Source organism: Chaetomium globosum, genomic scaffold (genome assembly GCF_000143365.1).
Source record: "Chaetomium globosum CBS 148.51 scaffold_2 genomic scaffold, whole genome shotgun sequence".
NCBI lineage: Eukaryota > Fungi > Ascomycota > Sordariomycetes > Sordariales > Chaetomiaceae > Chaetomium > Chaetomium globosum.
Window position 1 is genome coordinate 3,288,117 of NT_165977.1, and position 20,060 is coordinate 3,308,176.

Consider the following 20,060-nt stretch of genomic DNA (forward strand, 5'->3'; position numbering starts at 1 on the left):
CAAACTGATTGAATAATGGGCCCAGAAGGGACGAGTGAGACGCAACACAAAAAGTTGGTCTGTTTGCTTTCTCGTCTTGTTGGGTATCGTACAGCGAAACAAGGGGTGAAGGAAGCTGGTGTACGTACGCGTCATCCAAGTCCCAAAGTGGTTGCTGCTCCGTAGAAAACTAGATTATTTAGTTCTGGGCTGAAAAAAGACTGGAAATCGTACTCTTGTACATAAAATATTACAGTGGATAGAAGGCACTTACCAGGTTCCAGGCCTGTTCTATTTGAGGCCACTTTAATCAGCTTGTTTCGGTGATGCTTCGTAGCTTGCCGACTTGCTACCAAGTATCGAATTCAAGTTCCTTAACAGGTAAGTAAACTGTGTCAGTACTTGTTAGGTTTGTATTTGGACCATAAGTACCCGTAAAAAGACTCCTGATATCGAACCATTCGCCGGGATTATTTAATTGCTTAATCGATACCTTCACTTATACCCTGGGCCGACTTTATCATTATCATTATCACGCCCATCTTGCTCTGCCCTCATCTCAATCAGGTGTGGTTCTTGTTTGACGTCATAACCAGGGTCACCCTGTCACTCCAAAACGTCACCACGCCTGCATAGCCCAGGGCTTGTCAGGCACACCCGCTATGACATATTCTACTATGCAGCAGGATTGCGGGGAACATGAAACCAAGGCAGTAATCTGTATGTATGTACTACTTTGTAGGGGAGCCTGAATAAACTGGGGGTGGCTCATCCACGTCTCGCAGGCCAAGCAAGCAGCAACTACAATACAGGTACAGATACACTCATACAATCCAACCACGAAACCACGCCCATAAATTCCGTTTTGCCTGTCACAACGCCCCCTGTCCAGCCCCGAACCATCGGCGCCCAATACCGTGGATCCCCCAACCCAATATCCTGTGGCCCTTGTTCCAGGGCATTGAAACAAATTGGAAAAAAAAAGATCAAAAAATAATAATGGACGCGAGCCGATAAATTACTGCATGGTCTTCAGGAAACCATCCAGGTCAAAGCTCTCCTCGTACTGCGTGTTATCCCAGAGCTCCCCCAAGCCCTCGAGCCACGCCGCTTTCTTGCCAGGCTGTCGGACGTCGCCCGTCTCGATGTCCACCATGTCCTCTTCCCGCCCTTCAATAGCCTCCTTGCCCTTCTCCGCTATCAGGTTGGGTCCCGACTCGCCGAGGTTGAACAGGTCGAGGATCTGATCCGTGTCCATCGTCGCTAGACCTGCGTTCTGCTGGTTCACCACCGTGCTGGCTACGTCGATCTTGAACCGCTGCAGGCTGAGAATCTTCTCCTCGAGTGTACCGCGCGTGATCAGCCGGTAAACATTGACCACCTTCTTCTGCCCGATACGATGGGCCCGGTCCATAGCTTGCAGGTCCTTTTGCGGGTTCCAGTCGTGCTCCACAAAGATGACCGTGTCGGCTCCCGTGAGGTTCAGCCCCAGGCCGCCCACACTCGTCGTCAGCAGCAGCACGTCATACGACGGGTCGCTGTTGAACTTGTTGACAATGTCTTGCCGCCGGTTCGCCTCCACTGATCCGTCCAGCCGGAGGTATTGCGTTGTCGGAAGCATCTTCTGCAGAACCGTGTTCTGGACCATGTCGAGCATTTCTTTCATTTGGCAGAAGATGAGAGCCCGGTGCGGCTTGATGGGCGTGTACAGTGGGTCCGATGAATCCTGCCCCTCCGTACCAATGCCGCAGTCGACGAGAAGATCCCGCAGCGCCGTCAGCTTGGGCGCGTGCGCCGGGTCCTCGAGGCTCGTGTTTTGCTTGGCCAAGAACCTTTGCGTATCTTCGTAGGATCTGTGGCCCGGCTTCATAACGAGCGCCGGCGAGTTGCAGAGTTTGCGCATGTACTGCAGCGCCTGGAAGATGTGCTGCTTGGCTTCCTTGTCTTCCTTGCCGGCCTGCTCTGAGAGTTTCTGGCCTTCTCTCTTGGTGAAGTCCTCAAACAGCTTCAGCTGCAGGTCGCTGAGGTCGCAGTAGTAATTCTGGAGGATCTTGGGCGGCAGATCGTTGAGCACCTCCTCCTTGAGACGCCGCAGGAGGAAAGGTAACACCTGTTTGTGAAGCGCCTCGATGGCGAGCGCGCCTGCTTCCTGTTCCTTCGACGAAGACTTGCTGTGACGACTGTTCGCGATCGGTTTCGCAAACCGGTCTAGGAAGACCTTCTCCGCGCCCAAGAAGCCTGGCATCAAGAAGTCAAAGAGAGACCAGAGCTCCAGGACGTTGTTCTGGATCGGAGTGCCACGTCAAGATGAGCCGGTGGTTGCTAGCCAGTCTCTTGACCGCCATCGTGATTTTTGCCTTCGGGTTCTTGATCAAGTGGCCTTCGTCGAGGACAACGTAGTTCCAGTTGTACTTCTCAATAGCGTCGATATCGTTCCGGCATACGTCGTAAGAGGTGATCACAATGTCGGTCTTGTCTAGCCTGTCCTTCATGGCCTTGCGCTCGGCTGGGGGACCGACATAAGCTGTGACGCTCAAGAACGGGGCGTACGCTTTGATCTCCTGCTGCCAATGCCCGGAGAGTGTGGGTGGGCAGACAACTAGAGAGGGGAGCCTCCTGACGTCAGGCGCTCCCGTCCTGGCGAACTCCTCGGCGCGCTGATGGTGGTCGCTGGCTACCATGCTGATGGTCTGCAGAGTCTTGCCGAGGCCCATGTCGTCGCAAAGGATACCGTGCAGGTGGTACTTGTTGAGAAAGTGAAGCCAGTTGACCACCCTCTTGGTTGGTAAGAAGCGAAGTTCGGCCTTGATGGCCACAGGGGATTTTTGGAAGGGCTCAAACTTGTTGGGATCCAACAGATTGGGCGATAGAACGGTGCGCTCCCGGTCGCGGAATCCACCCACATGAGCGCCTCCGACAGGCCAGGGGGGTCGGGTATACCGGTTTTCGAGCGGAACCAGCTTCACTAGGGTCGCGAACGAGGTAGTGGCAATCAGGCGGATCTCGTTGTCCGAGTCGCTCATCCGACCCAGCACGGGCACGATGAGGAAGATGACGTAGGGCAGGATGGCATCGCCCATGACGGCGATAAGGTGGTAGATGGCCTCGATCGCGCCCTGGCGGAAGTTGAGATCCACGGGGTTGCTGATCGTCGGCAAAACCTTTTCCACCAACGCCGTCATGCCCTCGACCGTGATAACGCTGCAGATAGTCGCCACGCATTTGGCCGCCATGTAACGGAAGACGGACAAGTCGGATTGCAGGGCCTTGATCACCAAATGCATCTGCCGCATGACGAAAGGATGGAGGGCTGAGTGCAATGTCGGGGCCATCGTCCGGATCACAGACATGGCATCGACGATCTCTTGGCCAAAGGTGTGCTCCGGATTCCTGGCCTCCGGCGGCAGTTCACCGGAGAAGGCTCTTACGAGAGGCTCCTCCATAAAGGCCTGCAGGCTCGGGACGCGGGTCAGGAGATCAGAGCCAAACGTCTGCGAGAGTATCTCCAGCGCTTCCTTGGCGCCACGGCGGGTGATGCGGGCGGGCCTTTTGCTTCTCGCGCAAACTTGGCTGCATCGGGGTGGTCGACACGGTCCTCTTCTTTTTGCATCGAGAGGATAACGTTCGTCTTAAGAGCGTGGTTCGGGAAACTCGGGGGTTTCCGCAACCTCGACGCAGGAGAACTTGACCAAATTCGCAACTACCTTGTCGGCTGGGCCGCGGCGGCCCGACTCGGTAAATAGCTGCACAAGGCGCGCAATTGTCGCGGCGGAGCGGCCCTGCAGCTCTTGATTCTCCTCCGTCTTGATGCTGTCCATGATGGACTTGATGAGGGGACTAGGTTTCTTGGGCAGAATCTTCATAGCGACCAAGGCGCAAGCGGCCGCGGCGCGGATGCGGGCATCACGAGCTTCCTTGGCCGCCTTTGCCTCCTCAATCGCAGAGATAGTTATGTCGCGAGCCTCGTTGAGTTGAGGAAGCGCTATCAGCCGCTGTCCAGGCGCCATGGCCTTTTTGAGTTTGTCAAAATCATCGGCCACGACCTTCTCCGCGTTTGCGACGGAGAATGCGCCTGGACCTGCCTCAGGCTCGCCTTGAACCACAACAGCAAGCGTCGGGAGCTTGTTGAGAGAGATTTTGCCGTGATCACGGAAGAGGTTGATGAGCTGTTGCGACTGCGAGCGTACCCTGTGGACATAGCTCACCAAATCCCGATAATGAGATGGCCGCTCCTGGTCGATCATCTTCTGCAGGGGATCCACAAACCGTGCGGCTGCACTACTCGCTGAGCAATTATTCGCGTACTCGCCAATAACCATGGAGGCCGAAAGCTGAGTCGACGCGAACGGAGAAACAAGGCCTTGCAGGACGTTGTTGTCATACAAACCCAGGTTAGGGGTCGGGATGAAGGACATGATAAGGCCCATGGCCTTGGCGGCGGAGACACGGGAGCGGACTAGGACATCCATACCCACCAGGTCAACATCGCCTTGCATCATGTGGCCATCAACGTCGTGGCTCTGCGTGCTCGCGGGGACGTCGTCCACCTTGGTAGATTTTCTGCGCCGTTTCGTGGCTCTCTCGCCTTCAGGGGGCGATGCCCGCCTGCTTGCGACGGGGACAAGGCTAGGCAAAGAGTATGTTCCGCCTGATGGCTTTAGGAAAAGGGTTCCGTTCATGGGGATGGGATGCCGCGGGACGCCGATGGGATGGAGCGTCAACTGCATGAGGGGCTCCACGTGTGCCTCGAATTCGTCGGCGAGAATGGTTGGGTCCTGAGCAAGATTACGGACAAGCGCAGCCCATAACTCCAGAGACATGTTGAGCGTGTCTTGATCTCTCTCGACCAGGATATTCTGGAATATAAGACGCAATATCCTCCCGTTGAGCCAACCTTGAGACGTCTCGCCGCCAAGGTTTGCAAAAGTCATCAAGGCCTTCAACACGGCAAGTCGCACCGACGTGATGGTGTGCCGCAAGAATGGGTAAAGCCGGGGAACGAGGAGAGTAAAAGATCGCTCCTCATCCTGCGAAGCCGAGAGTTTCATGGTTTCCAAGACCTCGGGAAAGCTGCAGAGGTTCGCAAGCAAGTCCATGATCTTGCCAGTTGAGGCGCTCAAGTCATCGCCCAGATTCGAGAGACTTTCCCAGACGATGTTGATGAGGCCGTCGAGTGCTCCACGCCGCATCGTCACAAACTCCTTAGCCATTGGGATCAAGGTGGCAGCGCTGACTGAACGGACGTCGTCATCGATATCGCCAAGACCTTTCATGACAGAGCGGATGACGCCGTCGATCATGTCCCCGTCTTGGAGCAGAAGGTCCTTACGCACGGCAACAACATATCTCAGGCCCACCATGCCTCCGTGGCAGACGGCCCAGACGTTCTGTTCCAGCTGTAGCTCTTCTTGCATCACCATTTGATATAATAATCGGTAGATTGCGTAAACTGACTGCGCAGAAATGTGGCGGAGAACTGATCCAAGGGTCTGGCCAACTGTCTCTCGAATCGGGGCTACCGACGTGTCGGAGCTGTAGTCGGTAAACTTGTCGAGCATGAGCACACAGCAGAGGCGGCAGGCCAGGTCATCCAACCACTGACGGTTGAGCTCCGTGTTGCCCTTGCGCGATTTGTTACGGCGCCGCCCGGCGCCGGCCCCGTGAACCCGAATGATTTCCCGTAGACCCATGGCGGCACCATGGCGTGTTTCCCACTGGGCGTCGAACAAATCAATCTTCAGGAATTCGCACAGCCGCTCGTATGGCCATTCGGCGCCCTCCATGTCTTGGTCCACCTCCAGCTCCGATTTGATGGGAAGAATTGGGCCTTTAAATTCGGACACCACCTTGGAGTCTTCATCCACGTCGCTAGGCCGATCGAGGCTGAAGTAGTCCGACATCTTGCCGTTCTTCTTCGGGTCAGCATCGGGTACGGCAGTGTCGTCGAATCCGTCAGATCCCGCGGTCGTCGTCCGCCGGAGGCTGAGGTCGCCAAACCCACTTTTCCCTTGGGCGGCCTTCTGAGCCTCCCGCTTGCGTTTCCTCTTGAGGACATTTAGTTGCCGGGTGCTCAACTTCGCTTCGTCCTGGATTTGGCCCTGGAGCTCGTTGACTAGGGTATCTGGCCGCCCAAAGCCGTTCGTGTTGCCTGTGGCGTCGTGCAACACTTCAGGGCTGGTTGCAGGCTCTGCGATCACGGGCAGCTCGTCATCCTCGAATACCCGGCCAAGAAGCCCAAGGCGGCCGTTGAGTGTTTTTTGTTGATGAGCCAACCGCTTCTGCGGATCTAGGGCGGCGAGCGCGAGGTCCACTGTGCCGCCACGGAGCAGCGGCCGGCCGTATTTGAGGATGGCGGAGATGTCAAGGGTGCCAAGGGTAAAATATTCCTCCTGGTCGAGAATGAAGTCCCTTTGCTCTTCCTTCTTGACGAATCCGTTCTCCGCTTTTGCGTCCTCCCCTGGGGGGAACGCGTCGTCCGCATTGGGGTCATAAAGGGGGGCGTTTTCAATGATTTTGCCTATCGCCTTGGCGGCGGTGCTTCTGGTTTCCCAATCCTTGTGCCGGAGGTAAGGGACAACCCGAGTTAAAAGGTTGAAGAGCTCATCGGGGTGTTGTTTTTGCCAGTCAGCAAGCTGGTTGACAGCGGTGTCCCGAATTAGTCGGGTGCTGCCGGTTTCGAGGATGCTGAGATGGTGTTAGTTTGTTTTGAGAACAGTAACAGTGCAGACAACACTGCATGGAACAGCGCAGGTAGCGATGCTCTCAGCCACTAAGGTACACAACTTACGTAACGAGTCGGTCAAGCCTAGTACAAATGTCATGTTAGTACATGAGCCGAAATGGGGTCAACAGGTCGTTACTCACCGAGAGGCCATCCTTGTTTCATGTCAACGAATCCCAGAATAATATCTAGGCAGTGAAGACCATGGCACTACACCTGATTAGCTGCGTCCTGCAATTTGTCTTGAGTATGGTGTGCTGTGCTGTATGAATTGAGCGAGCCTGGATGGATGAGATCAGGTGTTGACAGCCCCCCATCGCCCCATCGCATGATTGTGATTGGCGCATCGTAGAACAGTGCATGTGGGGTCCATGGCTGGTGGTTTGCTTGCAATGCAACAGCGAAGCCCACTCAAATGGTGCTCGCAATACCGATCCAGACAGAGCGAAAGGTAATCAACCCGAAAGCGGACGAGGGGTTCGGTGCTGGGGGCTGGGTGGTCCCGGCTGGCGACAGCTGATGGGTCGGGCTGAAAGATGAAATGCAACACTCACCTGTACCTGGCCCGAAGAGGTGTTGTAGAGAGGTGATTAGAGGGTCGGAGGGTCGTTCAAATAATTAATCCCTTGCGCACTATGATAGAGTCTTAGTTAGAAACAAGGCTCTGATGGCCATGCAAAATTTGTAGCGATGCATAGGGCTGTCGAAGATGTCGTTTGAGAGAGTGAATAAAAAAGTACATACCAGGGAAGGCAAGTAAAAAGGTGGGTCAAGCCAGGTTTACAGGCGGCCGAGGTGGCAGCGCGGTGAGGTGAGGTCTGGCGGCCGGGTGAGACCGGTTTGTGGGTGGGGTGATGGGAATCTGGGTGCGCGCAGGGCAAGCGAGTGCGGTGGGAGGATCGGGTGGAGGGCAGGCGCCCGTCTATAAAGAAATATTGGTTTAAATTTATAGACAGAGGCGTTCCCAACGCTCCTCCCGGGGCCTTGCGCATTTTAGCGCCATTCTTACACCCCTGTCCATGCGCCGCCCACCCCCAAGTCCCGTGCCCCCTTCCCCCCGGTCTCAGAATTTATCAACGAACAAAAGAGATGGAAAGCGCGTCCCGCACACCAACAATCCACTCATTCTCTCTGCATCATCAAAGCTGCTGCACCATCAAAGCTGAGGAGGGGTGAGAAGCCCAATCTGTCTTTTCTTCACGGTTTCCCCTTTTTCCCCGCCAGTCCGCAGCAAGCCCGTGCGGCCCTTGTACTCTAAACTGAGCACCACACATCCCGCCACATTCCCAAAGCCCCGCCAACTTGGAACGTGTCCAACTCTGCTCTGCCTGCAACCTCATCCAGAACCCGAGCCTTTTCCTGCGCTGTTTCCTTGTGTCTGAACTCGATAATTGCATACATACCTATGTAAATCAGAGGGTTCAAGAAGCAGCCCCACCAACAAAGAGATCTGTGTACTGTGGCTATGGCATCACCAACCCACCCAATTTAGGACAGCTGGTGGTTTGTCCATTTGAAGCTGGCTGGCCATCCTCATCGTCGCAGCTCCTTGTTACCAACCGGAACGGACCGTCAACTTAAGCTGTGGGGAGTACAAAAGATGAACCCATCGACACGAAGGGTAATTAATTGCCTGGAGGGCAGATGCATAATTTGATACCTGATCGTCTGGAGCGCTGGAACATGCCGGTCTGGATTCGGCCGATGATGCATGCAAGGGCAGGAAGTGCGAGATCTGGATGAAATGACTGTGCTCCTCCGATCCCAACCTAAAATAATCACAACGTTGCAGACGATGAAGCTACCGAAACGAAACAGTTTGCTCGCTCGAGATAGCACACCTCTAGGGTTTGTCTGATGGTTTTCTCCTTTTACTTTCCCAACTATCAGACGGTCCGAAACTGGGACATCCGAACGAAAGGATGACAGTTTCCACAGTGGGCGAAATGCACGGTTCGTTTAGCATTCATCGATCGCCCGGCTTAATTGGCGATAACTCGGATCACGTGGAATGCTGGGAGAATGGTCCAAGCTTCGGCAAACTGTGGATGGCGCGACGAGACGCGTTGTGGCAGGTCCCCCCACAATCGCCAACCCGCGATTTTGAGACAGCGATCTGAGGATGCAGACGGCAGCAACCCCATTTGACCGATCCCGACAAACTCCGCCCAAATATCGATGCTCATACAGACTGAATAATTCTGGTCGCAACACTCTGGATTTTTTGACTCTGCTGTCGAATTGACAGCGTTGTCGCAAAGATGCACATCAAGCAGATTATCATCCAGGGCTTCAAAAGGTACGCCGAGACCCACCGAGCCTACCTCGCACCTAAGAGGTTTCCAGAGCGTCCATGTCTCGGGTTTTGCTAACAGCGCTTTCCATGACATAGTTACAAAGATCAGACAGTTATAGAGCCTTTCTCCCCTGGAACCAATGTTATCGTCGGGCGTAACGGGTCCGGCAAGAGTAACTTTTTCGCTGCCATCAGATTCGTGCTCAGCGATGCCTACACCAACATGAGCCGCGAGGAGCGGCAGGCTCTTCTCCACGAAGGATCAGGGTCTGCCGTCATGTCCGCCTACGTCGAGATTATCTTCGACAACCAGGACAAACGCTTCAGCGAGCCGGGCGACGAGGTCGTGATCCGCCGGACAATTGGTCTCAAAAAGGACGAATATTCAGTAGATAGGAAGGTTCAGACCCGCGCTGATGTTCTCAAAATCCTTGAAACTGCCGGGTTTGCCAAGGAGAATCCATTTTACATCGTACCCCAGGGACGCATTGCCGCCATTACCAACATGAAGGAATCCGAGAGACTTAACCTGCTGAAGGAGATCGCGGGCACAAACACATACGACGACCGGAGGATACAATCACTCAAGATCATGGCTGAGACCAACAGCAAACGCGAGAAGATCGACGAGACCCTGGTGTACATCAAGGAGCGACTAAGCGAGCTCGAGGAGGAGAAGGACGAGCTCCGCGACTTCCAGGACAAAGACAGGGAGCGCAGGTGTCTCGAGTATGCGCACTGGCACCGTCTGCAGGCGACCAATGCCGATACCCTAGAGCAGCTCGAGGAAGCGAGACAGGGAGGTGCCGGAGCTTCGACCAAGGACCGTACACAGCTCCAGAAAACGGAAAAGGAAATCAGCAGCTTGGACCAGACCTCGCACGAGTTGAGGCAGAACTTGGATTTGCTGGCTATGGAACGGCAACAACTCGACGATGATCGTAAAGATGCCGCTCGGTCGCGAGCAAAGGCCGAGCTGAAAGCGAAGCACCTGGACGAAAACAGGCACGCACGGGAACAAGCGCTGCAGAAGCAGGAAGCAGAGCTACAAGACGTGAGGCAGAAGATTAAGGGCGCTGAGACTGACTTGTCCAAGATCACGCCCGAATACGAGGAGCGGAAGAACGAGGAAGCCCAGATCCGACTGCGACGGGACGAGGCAGTATCGGGGAAGAACCGTTTGCTCACCAAGCAGACGCGCAGCTCCCAGTTCAAGACGAAAGCAGAGCGTGATAACTACCTCAAGCAGGAGATCGATGACGCTACGACGTCTCTGGGCGTGCAAAAGGCCAACGCGATGGATGCGGGTGAGCAGGTGAAGTCGGTAGAGGCGTCCATCGCACAGCTGGAGAAGGCCATCCAAGATATCCGCCAAAATATTGAGGGCTACGGCGGAAACCGAGGCACGCTTGCAGAGAAGCTAACCAAGGCTCAGGAGGCCAGGGAGCAGCTGCACGAGGAGCGCAAGAGGCTTCGGCGTGAGGAGGACAAGCTTGGCTCGCTTCTTTCCAACACGCGGTCAGAGAGGGACCAAGCAGAGTCCACGCTTTCACACTCGATGGACTCCGCCACTGCCAAGGGCCTTGCTTCCATCAGGCGGTTGAAGCGGGAGAGGGACATTCCCGGGGCCTACGGGACTTTGGCAGAGCTCATGAGCGTACCAGTCGAGGCATACAAGCTGCCAGTAGAGCAAGTGGCGGGGAATAGCCTGTTCCATTATGTCGTCGACAACGACAGGACAGCCACGATGCTCTCGGACCATCTCTACAAGTCTTACGGCGGGCGGCTGACGTTCATGCCACTGGAGCAACTACGGCCCCGGCAGGTTAAGATGCCCAGGGCGTCGGACGCGCAACCACTCATCAGCAAGATCGAGTATGAGCCGGAATATGAGAAAGCTTTTCAGCAGGTTTTCGGGCGCACCATCGTCTGCCCAAACCTCGCGGTCGCGTCCCAATACGCCCGGTCCCACGGCCTGGACGCCATTACGCCAGAAGGTGACACGACGAATAAGAGAGGTGCAATGACTGGTGGTTACGTCGACGCTAGGAGGTCGCGCCTTGATGCCGTACGACGAGTTGGCCAGATGCGAGACCTGTATGAACAACAGTTGGCGGACATCGACAAGATCCGTAAGGAAATCGAGGTCATCGATCAGAAGGTGACGAGCGCGAGTGGCGAGGAGCACAAGCTCGAGCAGCAAATGCGCCAGTTTGAGTTTGGGTTTGAGCCGCTCAAGATGGAATTGCGGACGAAAAACGCCCAGCTGGAACGCGAGCGAGCCCACCTAGAGGCGGCTGTCGAGCGGCAGGCTCAAGTAGAGAAGAACCTCAAAGACTTGGACGACTCTATCTCGACATACCAGGCCGAGATTTCCCAAGACTTTAAGAAGGCTCTGTCGGCAAACGAGGAGCGGCAGCTGGAGGAATTCACGCTCGAAGTACATCGGTTGCAGAGAGAGTTGAAGGAAGTCAGCAAGAAGCGATTCGAGCTGGAAAGCCGTAAAAAGTTCCTCGAGACAGAACTGCAAAGCCATCTCCGGCCGCAGGAAGACCAGCTGCGAAGTCAAGCTTTTGAGAACTCGACGACTGGCGGCAGCGAGAGCTTTAAGGATGCCCAAAGGGAGCTTGTGAAAACCCAACGGGCCATGGCCGAAGTCGAACAACAGTTGGAGGAGAACGAGCAACGGACGGAGAAGGTGGGCGGCGAACTCGCCAAGCTGGAGGCTCAGAAGTCCCAGAAGGAGCAGGAGCTGCAAGAGTTGCAAAAGCGGATCGACCAGCACCAGAAGAGGATGGAGAAGAACATCCAGACGAGAGCCCGCCTGGTCAGCCAGGCCGCCGAGTACGCCAAAAACATCCGGGATCTGGGTATTCTACCAGAAGAGGCGTTTGGCAAGTACGAGAAGATGAAGCCAGAACAGGTAAGCATTTTGTCCACGCGGGTTCTCAGAAGGCCCACTAACAGCACCAGATTGAGTCAAGGTTGCGTAAGGTCAACGAGGCGCTCAAGAAGTACAAGCACATCAACAAGAAGGCGTTCGATCAATACAACAGCTTCACCACGCAGCGTGACCAACTCCTCAAGCGGCGGAAGGAGCTCGACACGTCTCAGATGTCAATTGAGACACTAATTGAACATCTTGACCAGGAGAAGGACGAGGCAATCGAGCGCACGTTCAAGCAAGTCTCACGGGAATTTGCCACCATCTTTGAGAAACTAGTCCCAGCAGGCCACGGCCGCCTCGTGATCCAGCGCAAGGCGGATCGGGCGAACAAGAAGGGCAACGCCGAGGAATCAGACGAGGAGCCGACAGGTGTCGAGAGTTATACGGGCGTGGGCATCTCGGTCTCGTTCAACTCCAAAGTTATGGACGAACAGCAGAAAATCCAGCAGCTGAGTGGTGGACAAAAGAGTAAGCATCCACTCCCCTTCTCCTCCCCGTCCAGAAGATAGTATCATGTTGCTAACCACGTCACCTAGGTTTATGCGCCCTCTGCCTGATCTTTGCCCTCCAGGCTGCCGAGTCTAGTCCCTTCGTCATCTTCGACGAGGTCGACGCCAACCTGGACGCGCAGTACCGAACGGCAGTAGCCAGCTTACTGATGAGCATCTCGGAGGAGCAGAAGACGCAGTTCATCTGCACGACGTTCCGGCCGGAGATTGTTCTTGTGGCAGACAAATGCTATGGCGTCACGTTCCATAACAAAACGAGCACCATTGATTGTGTACCGACGGAGGAGGCGCTCAACTTTGTCGATGGGCAGAAGAAGTGAGGGTCACAAGGGCGCAGTAGTTGGTTACTGCGAGCTGTTTCTGCGAGTCCTGTTGCTGTGGGGGTTTGGAACTGGATCGGGGATGGATTCGTGGTATTAATTGCAAGTATTGTTCGCGGAGGCGTTGGGCCGGTTTGCTCTTCCAGGTGGGACACCTGGGGTCTAGCCTGTATTTGTTACTCGGAGCGGAGCGTGTGTGTATCTCGGTATGAGTTGGCACGGCTTGTTGTTGCTTTGATTTGGATGATTATACCTGAGGAGCTGGGGTGTCTAGTGCCTACCTAGCTAGTTTTCCAGCGAAGTATTCGTACATGTATGCACAAGGCTGAGAGGACATGGGTGTGTTACATCTATGTTGCCCCTCCGTGACCCCTGAAGCTCTGTTTGGGTTGACTGACGTCTTGAGCCCCACTTGACTTGCGATGTGATTCTAGAAGCTACCCCACCATTCACGGCGATTGTTCGGAGGACCAACACCAACACGACATGGACATTACATGGAAACAAACATCGCCTGAAGTCTGTAAACTTTATCATAGATACTCTTCCACGAACCGACTCATAGATATCGAACATCGCGGAGATACCGCTGACGAGCACCATGCCGGTTGACTACAGCAAATGGGTAAGAAGAGCAGACAAGGATGCCCCGCAGAAGCTCCCCTCTCGGTCTTCTATCCATCAACAGACATTCAGCTAACTAGCTCCTATTCAGGATGCCCTCGAGCTCAGCGATGACTCGGACATCGAAGTGCATCCCAATGTCGACAAGCGGTCCTTTATCCGCGCGAAACAGAGCCAGATCCACATGGAACGCCAGCAACGGAAGCGTCAGATCGAGACCCTCAAATACGAACGCATCATCAACGACAGCCTCATCAAGCGCATCTCGTCCCTCCTTGCATCACTAAAGGCTCATGCCTCGGATGCGAAGTCAGGAAACCCGGGGGAGGTGGCCTTTCGCGCCGTCATGGAGTCGGCGGCCGGACTGGACCCCAAGGACGACCAGCCCCCGCCGCGCCCAGAGTCCGTCCACAACGCCGAGGAGCAGCTGCCCTCATACACCAAGATGATGGCGACGCTTCTGGATCAGGTAAATAAGGCCCTCGACGAGAAGAAGGTCAGCCAGGAAGAAAGATACGACGGGATGGTGGCCGAGATTGGGGAACACCTACAGAAGGTCACTGATCTGCAGAGCGAGCTGATCACGAAGCTCGCCGAGCTCGAAAAGGAGGAGTCGAGCAAGATCACCAGCGAAGGGATCCACACGGGTTTCAACAGCTCCCATGTCAACAAGTCCACCTCCTCCACCTCCGGCTCGGGAGCCAAGGACTCCTCCAAAATCGAACTCCTCAACCCGAACTTCAGCAACACTAACTCCCTCCCCGCGGCATCTACCTCCACCACCACCGCCGACGACGACGAAGAAATCACGGCCTCCCCGCTCGCCCACAAGTTCGCCCTCATCAAGTCCACCCAGTACCGCGAGTCGCTAGCCTTCCTCTCAGAGCACCCCGAGATCCTCACCGAGAAAGAAACCGATGGCCTGCTGATCCTCGCCTTCGACGCGCAGCTGGAAAACCGGTCCGACTACGCGCGCAACTGCGTGCACCAGGCGCTGCTGCTGCAGTACTGCCGCTCGCTGGGCCGCGACGGCGTCGCCCTCTTCTTCAAGCGCATCGCCACGCCAGGCCACCAGGCCCAGGAGGTGTTCCACAAGGACGTCCAGGACACGTACGCCCGTATCCGCACCCGCACCCGCGAGATCGTGATGCAGCGTGCGAAGGACGAGGCGGAGGGGAAGGGCGAGGGGGTCGAACAGATCCAGCTGCATGCCGTCGAACCGGGGACGGTTATCAATATTCGGATTCCCGATGCCGAGGCTGCGGATGAGGAGTCTAAAAGGGGGAGGGAGATCTTTGAGGGGTTTACGGCGGATATGAAGAGGGCGTTGGAGACGGGGAAGTTGGAGGAGGTGAATAAGGTGCTGGGGGAGATGAAGGTGGAGGAGGCGGAGGATGTGGTGGGGAAATTGGGCGAGGTGAGTAAATCTTCTTGGTTTATTTTTTTTCAAGCGTTGTTTCCCGTGAGTTATACATTCTAACGGTTGGCTAGGCGGGTATCTTGAGCCTCGAGGAGGAGATTATCGATGCCACTACGGAGAAGGGCAAGGAGCAGTGGAAGAAGCTCGAAGAGGAGAATGCGGCCAAGTATGCTGATGACCCGGCGTGAGGGTCCAAGGGTGGGTAGGGGTCCCTATGTTTGTCTAGGATGTCGTTAATACCATCGGCTGTCAGTTACGCGGGTTGCTGTGTCGAGTGAGTGTGGTGTCTTCAACCTCTCCATCTGCGTGGTAAGTATCGGAACTAAACCTCTACTTCTTTCAAGTCGAGATAATTCCTTCTTACGAGATGACTTCATTTCCGTACCTTCCAATTCCTTTTATCAATTCAATGATCCGTTGTTTCCAGTGGGGGTGTAACTCTTGAAGGCGCCAACATTGCAACTCTCCTTTCCCACCCAGTTCCGCCCCCTTCTCATTCACTCCTAATTTATGTGCGCTGAGAACGAAGCCCACTCCGCTACAAGCCAATTACAGAACTTCTACAGCTTCACGTATCAGCCTTATATGCTAGCTTTATTTCATGCCGAGAGATTGGTTGACCGGTCGAGAGGCCACCCTTCTTTTCGACGGCAAGACGGCGGCACCGACGGCAATTCGGGCAGGGGTCCCCCAAGGCTCACCCCTTTCCCCTGTTCTCTTCATCCTCTATATTTCCTCATTATACAAGCAGCTAAAAGGCGAGCACCCTCACTTGGCTATAACAGGGTTTGCGGATGGCACCAACCTCCTGGTATTTGGTCGAAACCCCGAGGCCAATTTCCGGCAACTAGAGGCGGCGTGGGAAACGTGTATGCGATGGGCGGACAGCCGGGGGATGAAGTTCGCCCCGGAAAAGAGCGAACTCATCCATTTCAACAAAGGGCGACGGCAGTGGACCGAACAGGTAAACCTTGCCAACCCAGGGGGAGGCACTAGCCCCGTTGAACCAGAAGGGTCTGCCAGATTCTTGGGAGTCTGGTTGGACTGGAAACTCAACTGGAAGGCTCACCTGGTGGCGGTGGAGAAGAAGCTGAGGGCCCAGAGCTATGCCCTGTCGAGGATCGTGGCAAAGACGTGGGGAATGGGGCTAGCCAAAGCGCGAGAAGTGTACACAAAGTGCATTCGGTCGGCGCTGGCCTATGGCGCATCATCGTTTCACATCCCCACGGATGTGTGAGGCGAGCCGGTAAAGAAAGGCATCACTAAGGCCCTCGGGAAGGCCCAGAACAAGGGCTTGCGGATTGTGGCGGGAGCCTTTGAGTCTACCCCCATCCGTAACCTCGAGACAGAGACATGGGTACCACCACTGGACTTGTACCTAAACAAACGGCTTGCAGATTTCGAAAACCGACTCCAACAACCCGATCTGGACGACGGTCAAGGCGGCAAGAAGACGGCGAGGAGCGTTGTCCTCACCGCCTGCCGCAAGATACAGGAGAGACTTAGCTCGAGGAGGGGCAACAGGGGCCGACCGCGAACCTTGGGACCTCAAGGGCCTACGGCGGTGGAGAGAGCCGCGGGCACGGTCATGCGCTGGACGGGGGGAATCGTTGATACGAACAGGGTAGTAGAAGAGGCTTGGAGAGCGAGGTGGTTAAAGGAACGGGACGGCAGAGCGATCACCAGACTGGCGGACGACTTTGACCATCAGCAGGAGACGCTATTCCGGAACGGAACCCTAAGGAGCCACGACGGTCTCAGCAAGGCGAAGAGCTCACTGCTGATTCAAATCCGGACGGGAGCAATAGGCTTACGGGACTTCTTGTTTACACGAGGAGTCCCGGAGGTTCTGACTCCTGCCTGCGAGTGTGGCAAGGGACGAGAGACTGCCGAACACCTGGTAGTGTGGTGTTTGGCCCCACCGTTGACTAGAAGATGGGAGAGAACTGGAATTCGGAGACGACGGGACTTTTACTCTGTTCTACACGGCATCAATCCCACGACTGCACGGCTCGCGAGGAGAGTTCTAGACTGGCTGATGGACTCGGGGAAGCTGCCGATGTACAACTTGGCCAGGAGGCTCGAGCTGGAAGCGGCGGCCTGAAGCGCCCCCGTTCGAAGGCCAGGAGGCCTCCTCTCTTTGTATACGCAGACTCACCAGAACGCATCGTTCCTTGATAGTTGGTATGGGTTTTTTTCACCCGGCCCGGGAAGGCACGGTTTTCCTGTACACAAAAATAGCAGAGGGTCCGGCACGCCCTAGGGCACAGCGGAGTATGAATAATAATAATATTTCATGCCGCATGATATCTATCCCCTTGCTACTATTCCTACCATCCATCTAGTCTTCGGGATTACCTTCCTATCCCCAACCTTGAATCAATACCATCTCTCTTCCTTTCTTCCACTTCCTCTTCCCTCTTCTTTTCCATCCTATTTTCTTACGTTACTCCATCGTTTCTTACTACTGACTAATCTCGCAGAACCTGCACTCATAGCCCCGGTTTCCGACTGGCACACTAAATGTTCGCTCGCAGAACAAGTGACTCCTAACCTAGGGGAGGACATGCCTCCGCAACCATTAGCAGCTTTCTTGAACAACCGCATTCCAACCATGAACAACCGCACCCACACGGTGACCGGCCTCGCCTTTTCCCAAGGTTGGAACTTCGCGGGTGTCACTGCTGACTCAGGGTCTTTAGAATCTGGATCCTCGACGACAGCTGAAGCCTTGCCCCAACAAGATGCGGACCCAGCTGTTTTGGCAAACCCTCAAGAGACAGTCCCAGAAGTTCCCATCCCGGACATAGCAGGGAGTGAGGCCAGCAGGGTTAAAACACCAGCCCAAGTTTCAACCGGTTCGTAACTCGACTTATAAGCAAGCTGGAGCTCGACACTGACGGCCTCAGACACCACAGCAGAGACGGTCCTTTTGAAAGACTCTCAGGCCCCCACACTAGTTAACGACATGACTTTAGACGAGGAGGGCGATTTTCTCGTAGCCATTCGCCGCCACAAGACCAGGAGCGTTGTTCCGTCACAGGGGGTTGTAAAACCATTCTTATCTATTCCACAAAGGACTCACGCTGCCGATACATCACCCAATCGGGCCGGGAACAGACCGCCGGCGGAGCTTCCGCTCCCCAACAGCTTGGGAAACAACGGGGCAAAACCGGCGACCATTTCACAGGAACCATTCGGTCTTAGAAGGAGTAACTTCCTCGTAAGGTACGACTACTCCGGTAAGAAACGAGATAGTCCAAAAGCCGTCAGACCAAACACCATCGGTAGCCTTCACAAAGAGCCTGATAAAACATCAAAACACACGCGCAAGATTCCCTCGCCGGAGGTTATCGACCTTACTGGGATCCCAGACAACCCGAACAGCCCGGATAACTATCTCGCCCCCTCGAGCCGAAAAGCCAAAAGACGCCATCTCGATGACCACGGCCGCGAGAAGCGGCACAAGTCCCAGCGCTCGTCTTTGGAAAGGCAGAAGGCCAGACGTTTGCGGAAAGATGGTGGCACCTCAGTCTCCCGCTCGTCAGCCTCACACCGAAGTAAGGGGTCGTCGCGGCATCAACACCGACACCGCCGGGATGAGGGTGCAAAACCTAAGGGTCAGGATCAGGGACAGAAAACAAGCAGTCAACAACCATTGCCAACACCCCGCCACCAGCCCAGCCAACAACAACCACGTCCCCCGCTACCCCAAGGTTTAGCCCAGAGGAGCCAGCAAAGCTCCCTACATACCCAACTTAGCCAACGCAGCGATATTAACACGGCCGGCCAAAAGAAAGAGCCCATCAACGCCATGAAGAATCGACAGGCTCAGGCCACCGGCGCTAACTTGCCCGCCACCAACCAGGAAGACGATGTCCAATTGTTCCGGGCTTGTGCATCTAAGATACCCGAAAAACGAAGCGCCCAATTTGTCTCGGGTCTGCCAAACGGCGGTAACAGGAACCTGGAACAGAATGACCCCCGCGTAGCAAGCCAAAGAAGCGAACCTCTTGCGTCCCCTCAACCGGCTAGCCGTCCACCTCAAGTGCGTCCAGCACCCGTGGCCAACCGCCAGATAGACCAACCTTACATCCCCTTAGGACCGGCAAGGGGACGGAATCGCCAAATCAGCAATCTAGGCCAGTCGAGGAACATCTTCCAACCCAAGCCCACGCCCCGTCAATCCCAGTACAACCAACTTTTGGACCAAGTCATGGCCCCACCTGGCCCTCCCCCCTTTTCTCAGCCATCCTTGAGCCATCCCCAGCCACGAGCTTTGACATATCTCCCTCCCTGCCGCGTTCAACAGCAGCGATCTTTCCATGACGACTCCCCACAGCCGGCCATCCCACCGCGCGAATCAGTATCAGCACTCGAAGCACTAGGCTCAGACCGTACAGTAATCCAATACGTAGTCTACCGCACGCCGCGCTTCACGGTCCCCTCCGGCAACACCGACGAAGACGAAGACCAAGACCAAGAACAGCTCATCGAGAAGATAAAGCAGTCCAAAGCCATCCGATGCAGCGAGCACTTTTCCCTGCAAGCGGCCAACTCGCAGGCGGCCGCGTACCAAGACCGGCCGCGCAAGGGCGTCGTGGGGAAGAGCTGGGCCATGGTCCCCGCCAACTCATCTCCATCTCTCACCACCACCTCCCCCACCTCTCTCCCCAACGCAACCCAACCCCACACCGGCACTCAACCCAATCAAGAACTCGGACGAACCCCTTCAATTTCGACGCTAATGAACCGCGTGTCCTGCGCTGTGCCAATATTTGTTAAACCCGTATAACGTCCAACAGTTACCGTCAAGAGAACCCAACCCGACTGTGGACAGTCCAAATATATGTTGCACAAAACGGGTGGCTGAGGATACGGTACGGCGGGTCAACGACAGGGGCTTATTGGTCCCACCAGACTGGGCCCAATGCAGCGTTTTTAAGGGCACAGAGGCTCTCCTTTTTCTTCCAGTTACATCAATCAGACTGTCAGACAAGTGCATCACGAATTGAAGCCCCGTACCAGTGACCTTGCTTGCACTACGTTGCGCGCCCTGTTCAGAAGTATCGCTACTCTGGCTGTTGGATTTCCAACAATATACCCTCTCTTTTTTTTCTGCGTTTGAATTGGCGACCCGGACCTGTTGGAAGTTGTGGCACTTGAAACACAGAATCTCGGCTGCCGATGCGCTCGTGCTAAAGGTGTTCCAGGGGCTGAACAAGAAGCAATAAAAGGAGGTCA

General features: G+C 55.3%; 5 protein-coding genes across 5 annotated transcripts; 4 read left to right on the forward strand and 1 right to left on the reverse strand.

Annotated features, from left to right (window-relative positions):
• Window positions 1–997: 997 nt before the first annotated feature.
• CHGG_03164 (uncharacterized protein) lies at window positions 998–6,854 on the reverse strand (the record flags this gene model as incomplete). Its single annotated transcript, XM_001229679.1, has 5 exons — window positions 998–2,263; window positions 2,319–3,549; window positions 3,631–6,663; window positions 6,767–6,784; window positions 6,844–6,854. 5 exons carry the CDS (start codon window positions 6,852–6,854, stop codon window positions 998–1,000), a joined length of 5,559 nt encoding a protein of 1,852 aa, XP_001229680.1.
• Window positions 6,855–8,961: 2,107 nt separating this feature from the next.
• On the forward strand, window positions 8,962–12,772 carry CHGG_03165 (uncharacterized protein; the record flags this gene model as incomplete). Its single annotated transcript, XM_001229680.1, has 4 exons — window positions 8,962–8,999; window positions 9,093–11,823; window positions 11,964–12,411; window positions 12,480–12,772. 4 exons carry the CDS (start codon window positions 8,962–8,964, stop codon window positions 12,770–12,772), a joined length of 3,510 nt encoding a protein of 1,169 aa, XP_001229681.1.
• Window positions 12,773–13,373: 601 nt separating this feature from the next.
• CHGG_03166 (uncharacterized protein) lies at window positions 13,374–15,004 on the forward strand (the record flags this gene model as incomplete). The annotated part of the gene is made up of 3 exons (XM_001229681.1): window positions 13,374–13,397; window positions 13,488–14,813; window positions 14,888–15,004. The coding sequence occupies 3 exons, from the start codon at window positions 13,374–13,376 to the stop codon at window positions 15,002–15,004; spliced, it is 1,467 nt and encodes a 488-aa protein (XP_001229682.1).
• Window positions 15,005–15,417: 413 nt separating this feature from the next.
• Window positions 15,418–16,920, forward strand: CHGG_03167 (uncharacterized protein; the record flags this gene model as incomplete). The annotated part of the gene is made up of 2 exons (XM_001229682.1): window positions 15,418–15,981; window positions 16,069–16,920. The coding sequence occupies 2 exons, from the start codon at window positions 15,418–15,420 to the stop codon at window positions 16,918–16,920; spliced, it is 1,416 nt and encodes a 471-aa protein (XP_001229683.1).
• Window positions 16,921–17,784: 864 nt separating this feature from the next.
• Window positions 17,785–19,611, forward strand: CHGG_03168 (uncharacterized protein; the record flags this gene model as incomplete). Its single annotated transcript, XM_001229683.1, has 1 exon — window positions 17,785–19,611. One exon carries the CDS (start codon window positions 17,785–17,787, stop codon window positions 19,609–19,611), a length of 1,827 nt encoding a protein of 608 aa, XP_001229684.1.
• Between the last annotated feature and the right edge of the window lie 449 nt (window positions 19,612–20,060).